The sequence below is a fragment of the Muntiacus reevesi genome, chromosome 6 (genome assembly GCF_963930625.1).
Source record: "Muntiacus reevesi chromosome 6, mMunRee1.1, whole genome shotgun sequence".
Lineage (NCBI taxonomy): Eukaryota > Metazoa > Chordata > Mammalia > Artiodactyla > Cervidae > Muntiacus > Muntiacus reevesi.
This window is the reverse complement of record NC_089254.1, coordinates 7,248,633-7,261,713: the sequence shown is the minus strand read 5'-3', so window position 1 is coordinate 7,261,713 and position 13,081 is coordinate 7,248,633. Positions and strand designations below refer to the sequence as shown.

At 43.6% G+C, this 13,081-nt stretch overlaps 1 protein-coding gene across 1 annotated transcript in view; it reads left to right on the top strand.

Annotated features, from left to right (window-relative positions):
- Window positions 1-13,081, top strand: part of ABCA13 (ATP binding cassette subfamily A member 13) — a 366,717-nt gene that overhangs the window by 123,001 nt on the left and 230,635 nt on the right. The window contains exons 29-32 of the mRNA XM_065938900.1: window positions 399-489; window positions 4,781-4,957; window positions 6,820-7,126; window positions 11,912-12,026. Of these exons, the coding sequence (XP_065794972.1) occupies window positions 399-489; window positions 4,781-4,957; window positions 6,820-7,126; window positions 11,912-12,026 (690 nt within the window). The remainder of the gene's footprint in view (window positions 1-398; window positions 490-4,780; window positions 4,958-6,819; window positions 7,127-11,911; window positions 12,027-13,081) is intronic.

Genomic DNA, 13,081 nt, shown 5'->3' with positions numbered 1-13,081 from the left:
TGCGTTGCTATGCTCTCCTCCAGGGGATCTTCCCAACCCAGGGATCGAACCTGCATCTCTTAGGTCTCTTGCACTGGCGGAAGGGTTCTTTACTACTAGCACCACTCAGGAAGCCCCTTATTTTTAATATTAGTGCATAATTACAACTATAACCCAAATTGATTTCAGTACTAATGCATATTTACAATTATAACCTAAGTGGTTTACTTTTGTTTTTCAAGTAAAGTCCTAAGCAAATGTTGTCCTGTTATTCACTGGGGTGTTTTAAAACCCTTTTCAGATGACTCATTTTTTGTGCCATTTTCCTGTATCATGAAACTTGAAATAAACCTAGCAAGTATTGTTTCACAAGAGGAATGGTGAGATTATTTTTGTTCAACTATATTGTTTTCCTCTAGGAAGCCCTGAAAAACAAATTTATAAGAAGCTTTATAAAAAGCCAGCTGCACATTGATGTAGGCAAACTGACTGAAAAGCTTCAGATCTTTGGTAAGTGCGGTGGATGGTGTGGTGGGTCCACCCTCTGGCCAGGAAATTTCTGGGTGACACAGATAAGCCACTGCTTCCTCACCCAGTTTCTGGTTTCTCATCTGTTAGATAAAGAGCTTGAATTAAACATACTCCATAGTTTGCTTATAACTGAAGCTTTCTGACTTGTTGATTCAGGGCTTGAATAGTAAGGGACTTAGTTCAAAAGGAAGGGTTCTGATTTAAATATGTGAATTGTGAGGTATAACACAAGTTTATAAAAGAAATCACCGAGTTACTAAGTCAACTGAAAGCATTTATACTGAAGATTTGAAGATCTGAAGCTTAGATAAAAAATTCATAAATCAGCAAATGTTTATTGCATGTCTACAGTTTATCGATCCGTGATATCGATCCGTGACTTCGTTTAGATACTCAACAGCCGTTTTGTGAACATGCAGGAGAGTCAGGCTCTGAGCGAGAATCTGGTTTGCCAGGTGTGTCCCAGGGATGCTCCCAGGAGCCTGGACCGGCAGATGGAATGGAAGTACTTCCGGGAGGGAAGGAAGGGTGTCAGGCCATCCGAGGCCCCTGGCATTGTGCTCGTGCCCAGGACAGGGGCTGCGTCTGCCTGGAGCATGTGGGTTAGTGGGGGGCAAGGCATTAGTGATTTACGGCCTTAGAAAGTTTAACAGTATTTTTAAATAGATATTACTGCCTTGAATCATGTTTTCATGTAGTTAAAGCAGACTTGGAAATGCAGTCATTCTGGAAAACTAGCAAGTGGCTCTCTTGCGAGCTGTGGGGTGAGGACCAGATGTTTCCTGTCCCGCCACTGAGGTTCATTACTCTGTGTGCCTGCAGCCCCACTAGGGTTACCTTGGGGCGCAGGGACCAAATGCTTCTCCAGCACCCTGCTGAGAACCCATGCCACTTCTCAACACGTTTCTATTTTCCATATTATTCAGTGAAGTGTTGTTTTATTTTTTTTTTTTTTTTGATTCTTTAATTATTTGAAAGTTTATAACTTAATTTAGAAATATTTGGGATTTTTCATGTATCTTTGTGTTACTGACTTCCAGCTTCAGGTCGCAGTGGTCAAAGCATGTACAATCAATATGACTTCATTTGTTCCAAATTTGTTGACTTAATGCCCCTGCATGGTTACCCTGGCTTCTCCATGTAACAGTTCTATACGGGGAGGGGATGCAACCCTGTATGTCCTTGGTTTTTGTGAGCCTGTTCTATTGGTTATTAAGAAGTATGTGTTTATATTTCCTGTTATGGTTGTGGATTTGTCTATTTCTCCTTAATTCTGTCAGTTTAGGCATGATTTGTTTTGAGACTGTGTTTAATTTACTACTGAGAACATGCAAGATCTTTATTTTCTTATGTTTATATTTAAAATTTTTCTTGTTTCTTATGTTTATATTTAAAATTTTTCTTGTTTCTTTCCAGCAGTTTTACTTTGACCTGCTTAGGTATGTTTTACATCACGGGTTTCCTGCTTTGGTTTTGAAGCACTTCTTGAATTAGTTTCTTGATATTGTACATTTAGGGAGAGTCTTAGCCATTTTCTCTTGATATATTACTTCTGACAAATTTTCTCTCTAATTCTCCTCTGAAACTCCAATTAAACACCATGAAAGATTTTCTTTGTCCATATGCTTGTTCTATCCTTTTCTCTTGTTTTCTAATCTTTTTTTCTCTGTGCTTCAGCTTGAGTTTTTTTTTCCTTGCTTTTTTAAAATCCACTAATTCTCACCTCAGCTGAGAGTTCTTTGTTTAATTTGTCCCATTTCCCAATCTAAACTTGCAATTTGATTCTGGGTTTGTTTTTGTTTTTTTGGTCATACCTCTTGGCATGTGGATCTTAGCTCCCCAACCAGGGATTCAGATCTGTGCCTCCTGCTGTGGAAGTGCAGAGTCTTAACCACTGGACCACTAGAGAAGGCCCTGGGTTTTTTTTTTAAATAATAGTTTTCAGTTCTTTGCTGAATTTCTCCCTGATTTCATCTAATTTTTGAACAATTGTATCCAAAGATTTTTGAAGCATGTGTTGAGTCTCTTGTTAGTTTTTCATTTTTTTTTCCTCTGGGTTTTTGGTTATTCTGTTTTATGTCCATGAATACTAATCATTTGGCAGTATCTTTGGAAGTTCTTTGAAGCCTTCACACAGATTTTTAAAAATCATCTGTATTTTCTAGTTGTTTGTCTTCAGCAAGTTGTCCATCACTATTATTACTTTAATATTGAATTCTTTTAATCTGCAGATAATTGTCCTTCACATATCAGGTATTTTCCTGTCACTTCATTGAATCTTTCACTTGTATGTAAAGAATAATGTCATTTTAATCTTTTGTTTCATTTTTGACCATTGTTTCTGCTTTTGTTATTCATTTTGTTTGAATTCTCTCTTTTCATGTTGGAGGGTTTCCTTAAAATGTTTGGTGTGGTTAAGAATGAGGTGCTAAAACCCAGTTGGATGTTTCTCATGTGTATGGAGCTTATTGTGCCTCAGTTTCCCTCTGTGGGTCTCAGCTGAGGGGGGGTTTGTCCCCAGGGGCACCTGGCAGGGTCACAGCTGGTGAGATGCTGTGGCCAGGACAGCTCCCCGAACAGATAGCTGTGGCCCCAGATGTTGGGAAGCCTTCATCTGGAAGAGCTGTAAGCATCAGGATGGAGGCAGTTGTTGAACATCATCTTTAGGGCCAGACACCGGGGATCTTAAATCTCCTTGCTGGTCACAGCTGACACATACCAGTGTGTCTCAGGTCCTCAGTCATAAGCATCGAACGGGAAAAATGCCCAGTTTCTCCTGGCAAAGCTTGGCTGAAACCACTGTAGAATCTTTCCCCTGTGCCTGTGTGAGCCTCTGAGTCTTGCTGCCTTTGTAGGCTGACTGGGGCCCCATGGCCTTCCTGTACCTCCTGCTGCTTGGTCGTGTGTCTTCCCTCCTCGTTGTGTGTGATATGAACCCAGGAGAGAGAAGCCGGCCTGGTCCAGCCCTCTCACGGTGGGCTTTTGTGCCCTGTCCTGTTTCCATCCTCTCCTGTGGAGGTGCCCCCCCAGCACTCCCCAGCGCCCCCGTCAGGCAGGGGAGGGCATTGCAGTGTTCAGACTCAGAACAAATGGTGAAGACTTGAGGGGCTCTCTGTGTTACTTTGATTCCACTTGAGAGAGAGCTCTTTCCACATATTTGCTGCTGCTTTTGGGCGTTGAGGGAGGTCTCTGCATGGGACCCTGAAGCCCGTAGCATTTGTGTGGCACTGCTTTTCTATTACACATGCACACACACATGCACACGTGTGCATACACACAGCTATGAAGATTCAGTTATATAGTGATTCAGCTATGCAAAGCCCATTGAAAGCAGCTTTGGTTCTGTCCCTGGGAGACAAGTAAAGCCGCACTCTGCAGATGCCAAGTCACTCCTCATTCCACGAAGCCTCTGGAATGACACATGGTGAAATTTTTGGCAAGCTTCCTGGGTCAGCTTGTAGAGCACACATTGCAAACGACAAACGATCAGCAACACAGAAATGCCCCGGTTTGCCCTATGCTGTCAAATCGAACACTTTCCAGTTCTCTTTCAAAAACAAGAAGACAAAATCCCCAGCAGCCAGAGCCCCTCAGAGTGTGCAGCACTCCTATTTTTCTAGCTGTTGAGCTTAGTTTCATTAGGAAGAATTAAGATTGGCGCCTAGTTCTTCTCTTCAGCAGCTGGAACCATGACAACAGGAGTACTCAGTAAGCACTTAAACACAGGAGGTACCCACAGAAGCTTAATCCTTAGGACGTCCCCATAGGGGATTCTGCTTTCTTTACACTGCAGATGAGAACACAGACTTTGACAGGTCAAATAACTTTCCAGTGTAAACATGAGTTACAGTAGAGCTGCTTCAGGGGCAAAACTGGCTCTTGTCCCCATCGCGGACACTGCTACCCGGCTGCCCTGGGCAGGTACAGAGGGGGCAAAGCCACCTCTCTGCCCAGAGCTGGGTTTCTCCGGCCCGTGTCTCTCACCGTCTTTCGCTTGGTTCTTCATTCCCTCCGGCCGCTGCTACTGACTTGCCCATTGGTAGAAGCCTCACCCTGTGTGATTTAACTGTTTTCTTTCCAAGTATCAATATTACAGGGAGCATTTGTGAAAGTTTGCCCTCAGCAAGTAAGTAGCAGTTTTTGCATGGAACAGAACTGGACTGTTTCGAGTAATTTTCTCATGAGGGAGTTTATTTGCATAATCCCCATTGTAGGACCAGTGCATGCTGTGCTGAGAAAACTTGCTATGTCCTTGTTTTATTCTCCTCAGGAGGGAAGTTGGGCGCCATGTTGAACCACACGGGCGCCGGCCGCCTGCGCTCCCTGGGCCGCGTCCTGGTCGACCTGGCCTCCTGCGTCCGGCTGAACCGCTTCCGGGGCCTGGCCTCCGCCGCCGCCCTGGAGGCCACAGCACAGGCCCTCCTGCGGAAGAACACTTTATTGGCCAGTAAGTATTAAGTTAACACGCTTGCTCATAAGGGCAGTGCGTGAATGTGTCTCCCCAAACGTGTCTTATCATGGCTCCAGAAGAAAAGGAGTGGTTTCCAGGTAAAATGAGTAAAGCAGAATGGGTTGCCTTGAGTTGGTGGAAAGATGGGCCTTGTATGCTATTTTCAGTGTCTTTTCCCCAGTTTATGAAACTAATTTACTAGTTTACGGTTAAATTTTGCATGACACATTACACGACACATTACACTTTTCTTGATTAAATCTGTGATTCCTTACATCTCTTTTATTTTACCATGGTGTCTCAACATCGTTGGTGTCAGGGAAGAAGAGACAGCAACTAGTTCAAGTCTTATTGAGTCAACATGAATATGATGTATTCTTGTATACTTTTGAATGAACAGTGAATTGTTTTTATTCAGCTTTGTATTAGTTTCCTAAGGCTGCTGTGACAAAGTACCACAGACTAGTGGCTTAAATAGCGGAAATTTGTTTTCTCACAGTTCTGGGTTCCAGGTGTGGGCAGGCCTGGCTCCCTCAGAGACCTCGCTCCTCGGCCTGTGGAAGGCTGTCTGCTCCCTGTGTCTCTCCTCGCCCCCCCCCCCCCCGTGTGTGTCTTTCCAAACTTCTCCTTATAAGTATCCAGTCCTTCTGGGTTAGAGCACATCTTGTGACTTCATTTTCACTTGGTGGCCTCTGTAAAGACTCAGTCTGGGGTTAGGGCTTCAACTTATGAATTTTGGGAGGGCAGACTTCAACCCACAAGGGATTTTATATATGAAGTTGGAAGAATTCCTAGAGCAGAACATATAATCCAAAGACATCAATTCTTTGGGATATCTGTTATCCCATAGAAGGAAATCCTGATTATTTAAGCAGCCTTGTGTGACTTTTCAAGTCCTGAAAAAATGCAAAGGAAATTAATTTTTATGTATTTATGACACCACAGTGTTGGTTTTATTAAAATAGAAAAAAGATAATTTTTTAAAATTACAGATATCATTTATGAATATTGACATAAAAATCTTGAGCAAAATGCAAGCAAACCAAAGCAGTACTTTAAAAGGGTTATATTACTGTGACCAAGGAAGATTCATTCCTGGGATTTGAGAATAGGTTAACAGACACAAATTAATCAATGTGATATGTCACTTTAATAAGATGAAGGGAAAAAAATCATCTCTATGCAATAAAAGAATTCCACAAAATTCCACATCATTTCATGGTAAAAACACTTAATAAACTAGAAATAGAAGGAAACTTACCATGATAAAGGCCATATAAGAAAAACTCACAGCCAGCAAAATATTCAATGGTGAAAGACTGAAAACTTTCCCCCTAGAATCAGGAACAATGGCCACTTTCACCACTTCTAGTCAATTTTATGGACTTCCCCAGTGTCTCAGTGGTAAAGAATTCACCTGCAATGCAGGAGACACAAGAGATACCGGTTGGATCCCTGGGTCAGGAAGATTCCCCTGGAGTAGGAAATGGCTATCCACTCCAGTATTTTTGCCTGTAAAATTCTGTGGACAGAGGAGCCTGACTGGTTGCAGTCCATGGGGTCATAGAGAGTCGGACATGACTGAGTGTACACACACATATACAATCAATATTGTATTAGAAGTTGTAGCTAGAGCAAGTACTCAAGAAAAAATAGGGAGGTAGGAGGTCTTGGTTCTACCTAATGGCTGAGGGCTGTGTCACACAGATTAGCCTCACCTCCCCCGGAGAAGGCCCCTGCATGATGGGGGAAGGACTGAGGATATGAATGTCTTGGATGGTCTGGTTAGACCGGTACTGACATGCTGTGAGCCTCTCCCAGGTTGTGATGACCCCTTGTTTGCCCTTTTCTTATCTTAGGCATCATATTCAACAGTTCCTTAGTTGGTAAGAACATCAGCTCAGAACCTCTGCAGCTACCGCCCCAGGTCACCTACAGCATCCGGACCAGTATCTTGTATAGCATGAGAACGGATCTGGTGAAAAACCCTTTCTGGAAGTTCCACCCTCAGAGCCTCCCAGCTGACGGGTTCAAGTATAATTACATCTTTGTGCCGTTGCAAGACATGATCGAAAGAGCCATCATCTCGGTGCAGACGGGGCAAGAGGCCCTGGACCCAGCTGCACAGGCCCAGGCCATCCCGTACCCCTGCCACACCAGCGACCTGTGAGTACCCTGGCCTTGGGAGGGGACCTGTATTCGGAGACGGGATTGAGGAAAATCCTGGAGCTTCTTCATAGTCGTTCCACTAAAGAGCATTGGAAGAAAATCCATTCTCCATTTTGATTTCCTAAGGCTCATTTCTGTCTGAGCCATCCAGATAGAAGAATAATTGTTGAGACAATATGTTCAGTTAAAGCTGACATTAGGCATCTGTAGCCTCAAACACCCTTTGGGATAAATTTGATGAGTAGTATTCAAGGGGGATCCCTCCCACCTGAACTAGGGAATCAGAGAAAGCTTGTTTCTTCTTCAGCACAAATCCTTACAGTTTAGGTCTGTGCCACCCACGTGTGGGGGGTGGGGGATTCCAAGAGGCCTGGGGCGGTGGCTTAGTGGGGTCCTTGTTGAACTGGGTGATTCAGTGGGTGATCTCTTGGGGTGACAGTGAGGGGAAGGTCAATTGAGGGGACCCAGGGCAGTGCTCACCCTTGGGATGCTCTTCCATTTTCGACACTCCAGAGTGAGACACGGGAGGTGATGTGGGTGGTGCTGTGTTTAGAGAGGTGTGCGTGCATTCTCATCCTTCCTCCTCACTGATTATCCCAGTGGGTTAGCAAACAGGACTGGGAAAGGAGAGGGTGAAATCAGACTCCCTTCCCCAGGGCTGGGAAAGCCACACGCTTCTGTGTGTGCATCTGGCGCAGGCCGGGAGGGAGGGCACAGCCCTGATGGGAGCCTTGAGAGCCCCGAATTCACCCCTCTCTGGGTGCCTTCCTTGCCCGTATCGTGAGTCACAAGGGACTCCAGCCCCCGTGCTGGAGCCTGGCACGGGGGTCGTGGGTGGGTGGGGGTTGGAGGAAGGGGAATGGCCGTCAAGAGGCTGGAAGGCAGAGCTGGGGTGAAGGGTGCTGGGGGCTGGAGGTTGACCACCACCCTACACTTGGACTGGTGGCATGCATCTCAAGAGACAAAAAAACAAAAGCTTATTTCTCCAGTGCTGCTTCCTGCATGTGCGATTTTGATTCATCATGCTCATCATTTTCTGTCTTTGAACTCCCGGGACGCTGCTAATAGAGGCAGGGCACAGAGAAAACACTATTAACAAAGGTGTTATTAACATGCAGATCAGGGATTCGCCACCTTCAGAAAAAATGATGGTGACAATGAAATGTTTATGAAGATCAGAATATCCTTTTAAGAAGACTTAAATGAGAATGTTTGATTTCCTAATTTCAAAGTTTGTTGACAGGCTTTTGTTTGGGTTCCAGAGTAAGGATAAATACTCAGAAGAGTCTGGAACATGTTTGTTTGATTCATGCTGTCCAGATAACAGGGAGGTGAGAGACAGTCCTGTTTCTGAGGTCACTTAGACATCTCTGATTTAATATGTTTCCTTTTTTGTTAGTTTTTATAAACAAATGGCTGTCAAGAGTTGAGAAAATAGAGGAAAAAAACCCATACTTCATACCCTCTCCTAAATCATAAGTTTGTTTATATTGTTTGTGGACCTTGTCATACACATTTTATATACTTGAAATCATGACATCTTGCTAAGAGTGCAAGTTTTTATTCTTGCTAAGAGTGCAAGTTTTTATGCTGTTTCTTCATTTGAAGCCATTTATGGAGCATTTGCTATGTGTCATGTATGTACTTGACTGTCGTACTTGGTGGTGAAAATAGGTGTTGCCCCCGCGTTCTGGAAGCTTGCAGACCAGGGTTAACCAGGACCGTGTGAACCCGAGAACTGTGGTCACCCTCCCCTGTGGGATTCCCCAGGGGTGAGAGTCAGAGGACTTCTTCTCGCCCAGTTGGGAAGCTGGTGGAGGTGCACATGCATCAACATTGGATACCAACCTCTTCCCTGAGGTCCTAGTGAGGATTTGAGGGCAAGCAAAATGACCATGGTCCTCCTGCCCTGCCTCCTGCTCCTTCACCTCCTCTCTGTCTGTAGTTACTCCCTTTTCAACACACTTTCTCCTTCTGCATGTTAAAAATTCACTTGGTATACACATAATTTCCTTATTTTCTTGTTCTGTTGTTATTTTTTTAAAGAACTGCACTTGGACTTTATCAATTCTCCTCTTTTGTCTTTTCCAACTTACTTGTTGTTTTTGCTTTTATTTTTGTTACTTTTTCAGTTTTATGTACTGTCAATTGTTATGCTGTTTCTTTGGTACTTTTTAAAAAGATATCTATTTATTTATTTGGCTGCATTGAATAATTGCGGCATGTGAGGGATATTCTCTAGTTGTGGTACATGGGCTTAGTTGCCCCTCAGAGTATGGAATCTTCCCAAACCAGGGATCGAACCTGTGCCTCCAGCATTGCCAAGCAGATTCTTAACCACTGGACCACCAGGGAAGTCCCTGTGTCTTTGATAATTGAGACTCATGTTTGATTCATTATTTTTAATGTTTTTTTTCCTCTTTATATAGTTGCCTAAGGTGACGACTTTTCTTTCAATCCTTATTTTAACCACCTCCCATAGATCTGATATATGACTTAAATTTCATTGTTTTCTAGACACTTGCAGTATGGGTTCCTATTGTCTTCTTGACCCAAGAGCTGTTTAAGTAAAATTTCTTTCAATTTCCAGATGAAAATTCTCAGGAATTTTAAGCATATGAAATTACTCAGTTTACTCCTAATAAGAAAAATTCAAATTAAAACTAGTCTGAGATAGCATTTAAAAAATCAGATTTACAAAAATCCAAAGATTGCATCATACCCTAAATTGTCCAGTGTTGCTGATAAATCCTAATTCTTGCATTTGCAACCAGAAGATACTGCCTTAATCATTTTCACTTTTTGAATTTATGGCATTTTCCTTTGTCAACTAATATATAATCTGATGAAGGATTTATGGGCACTTGAAAAGAATTTTTAATTTCCTGTTTTTGTAGTGGAAACTTTACCTACATTAACTTTGTAATTTAGGAGTTCTCTGTCCTTTTTGTGTCCACTTCATCTGTCCTGAGCTAAGAGAGAAATCACAGTCCCTGCTTCTGGAATGCGCCCTTGATTTTTCCTGTGGTTTGGCCTTCTAGTCTTGAGGTTGAGTTGCTCCGCGCAGAGCTGTGAATAACTTGTGTTCTGGGTCTTTCTTATGTAGTGTGTCTTCAGTATGTCTCATTAGTCTGTCCTTAGTAGTATGTCATTCTGCTTTGTATATGATTAAATGAATGGTTTCTGCTTTTCCTCCTTTCTTCTCTCTCTCTCTCTGGATTCCATTTGCTGCCATGCCCTTTGCCCATCCTTTCATCTTAAACTTTTCTGAAGTGTTTTCTTTTAGGCGTGTCTGTTGTGAGCAGCACATAACTTCTTACACAGGTGAGGTTAGCTGTTTAACAGTATGAAATGCAATTTCATGTGTATATGGTCTTAGTTGTGTCTTATATTTTTCTTACTTACATTTAGTTATGTTTTGCTGTTGTTCTAGTGGTTGCCTTATAGCTGTAACTTTGTATAAATATTATCAACTCATTTCTTTTTTACCATGACCAATAAAAAGCATGATTTTTCTTTGTCCACTGATGTCCTCCTTTGTATCATTAGCAGATGACTGAACTTGTAGTCTACATTTGTCAGTGTTAAAAACAGCCTTTGAAAAGAAGCTTGATTTATTTTTACATGTTGACGGTAGTGGGTCTTCGTTGCTGCGTGTGGGCTTTCTTGAGTTGCTTCGGGCAGTGGCTTCTGTGTATCTGTGGTGTGCGTGCTCCTCACTGTGGTGGCTCCTCATTGCGGAGCACGGGCTCTAGATGGATGGGCCTCAGTAGCTGCAGCTCACGGGCTCTAGAGCGCTGGCTCGGTAATTGTGGCCTATGGGCTTAGCTTCTCTGCGGCATGTGGGATCTTCCCAGACCAGGGATGGAACCCATGTCCCCTGAATTGCAAAGCAAATTCTTAACCCCTGGACCGCCAGAGAAGCCCGAAACAAATAGCCTAATAATAGCCTTTGATTTTGGATTTCACCAGCTTTATTCTTCCTCTCTGGTTCATTTCCCCAATCTTGCAATTTTTGTTTTTTGTCTCATTTTTACATTTCCAGAAACAAAATATTTCCAGTCTGTCCTGTCGCCTTATTTTTAATATTTGTTTCAGTCTTATTTTTACTGGAAATATAGTCACTTCTATCTTTATCCTTTCACTGTACCAGTCATTCTTTTGTGGGCTGGTTTGTCTTCTGGTAACTTCCTGAAGAAGATCTCTTGAGATGATTTAGCCTGAATTCTCACATACATTTTTTTGTGTAACTCCCATGTGGACTTGATTATGTTTAGCAGCTTTTTCAAATAGTTGGCTGTCTCTTCCAAATATGTATCAGAATCGCAGTGTCAGTTTTTCCTTCTCTTGTTGGTTTGGACTCATTTACAGGAGCAGATTGGAAAGGGTTGAGTTATACATCCCTGTATTGTAATTTCTCTTCTGTTTTGTTTTTTATTCTCTTTAATTTGCACAAAATGGCCTCACTCTGAGAGTCTGTGCAAAATATCTGGACTTCTCTGGATCTTGGATAGTGACTCCAAGAACCCCAGAGTCTGGTTCCTCCACTTCCAGGCCCCTCATGACTCTCTCTTTACATAGGTGATGTTCTCTGCAGTTTAGCACCTAGTGTCCTAGAAAATCAGGGCACCCAGCAGTGGTTTTGCCCCAGTCATAGCGGCAAACACGGTTGTGTTCCTGGGTGAACCCCAGGGCTGTAAGGACTGCAGGGTGAAGTGTGGGAGCTGGACTCACTGAGAGCATCTTGGGGAAGCCCGGACCTTGACTGGCCCGTCCCCACAGGTTCTTGAACAACGTCGGCTTCTTCTTCCCCCTGATAATGATGCTCACGTGGATGGTGTCTGTGGCCAGCATGGTCCGGAAGCTGGTTTACGAGCGGGAGATCCAGCTGGAAGAGGTAAGTGGCCTGGGGGAGGGGAAGGGGCAGCGACTGGGGGTGACCGGCTACCCTGTGTGTTTGGCTGGGTCGCACTGTCCCGGGAGACACGTGCACTCGGAAGCCCCGTGCCCTGCCTGACTCAGCAGTGTTGGTGCTTATGTGACTTAGACGGGCATACAGACAGAACTACCGTCTTCATTTACAGTTGGAATTTTTTATGTGTAGCCTTGCCATTTTTGTTAAAACTTGAAACTCTCAAAACTGCTTTTAAAAATGAAAGTTCATAAAAGCATCCAGAAAATACCGAGCCTCCCGTCCAACTGGGCTGATGCCTGGGCACATGTTATCCACTTGTTCTTTAAAGAAAAGGAAAAGTGCAGAGACTACAAAGTGCTTTTCATTGAGGTTTGACTAGAATCGCACTTTGGTTTTGTAGGTAGTTTACCTGTTTGGAATGCACGCATTCCTGGATTTCTGTGTCTCTTCCCCATTCAGCTGCGCTCCGGTGTTAGCTGTGGGCCTTGGGGTTAGTGAGGCTGTGGGGGCGCGGGTGCATCTAAATCATTCTCATCTTCAAGGAATCAGCCCCACACCCAGAGATGTCACCCTGTTATAGACTGGCAAGCGGTAGGTGTAGTGGGTAAATTAACTTTAGTGTTATGATTTTAAACTGAGTTATTTTGCAAAACTCGCTCTAGAACCTGAGCAATAACCCTCACAGAGAGCAACTTAAGTCTCAGTGTTTCCTCCTTCATTTTTCTGTTTGTTTTTATTAAACAAACCCACGACAAACCAAACGACAAATAAAAGATAGAATGAAATTGACAGAAGCTCAATAAACAAGGGAAGGCAGCAAGAGTGTGGCTGGTCAAGCTGGGGTCTGGGGTCCCTCCTTTCCTCCTGCCTTTTTAAAGTCGGGAGGTTGTTCTCAGGTCACCTGGTCCCAGTTCTCACCTCCTCACAGCTAGTGACCTGCTCTGTCAGGGTCTCACTCATACTAGGCGCTGACTCTGGACAGTGTCTGGTACACTGCCTCTGGGGCCAGGTGTCCACAACAGCGGCCCCCCGCTCCA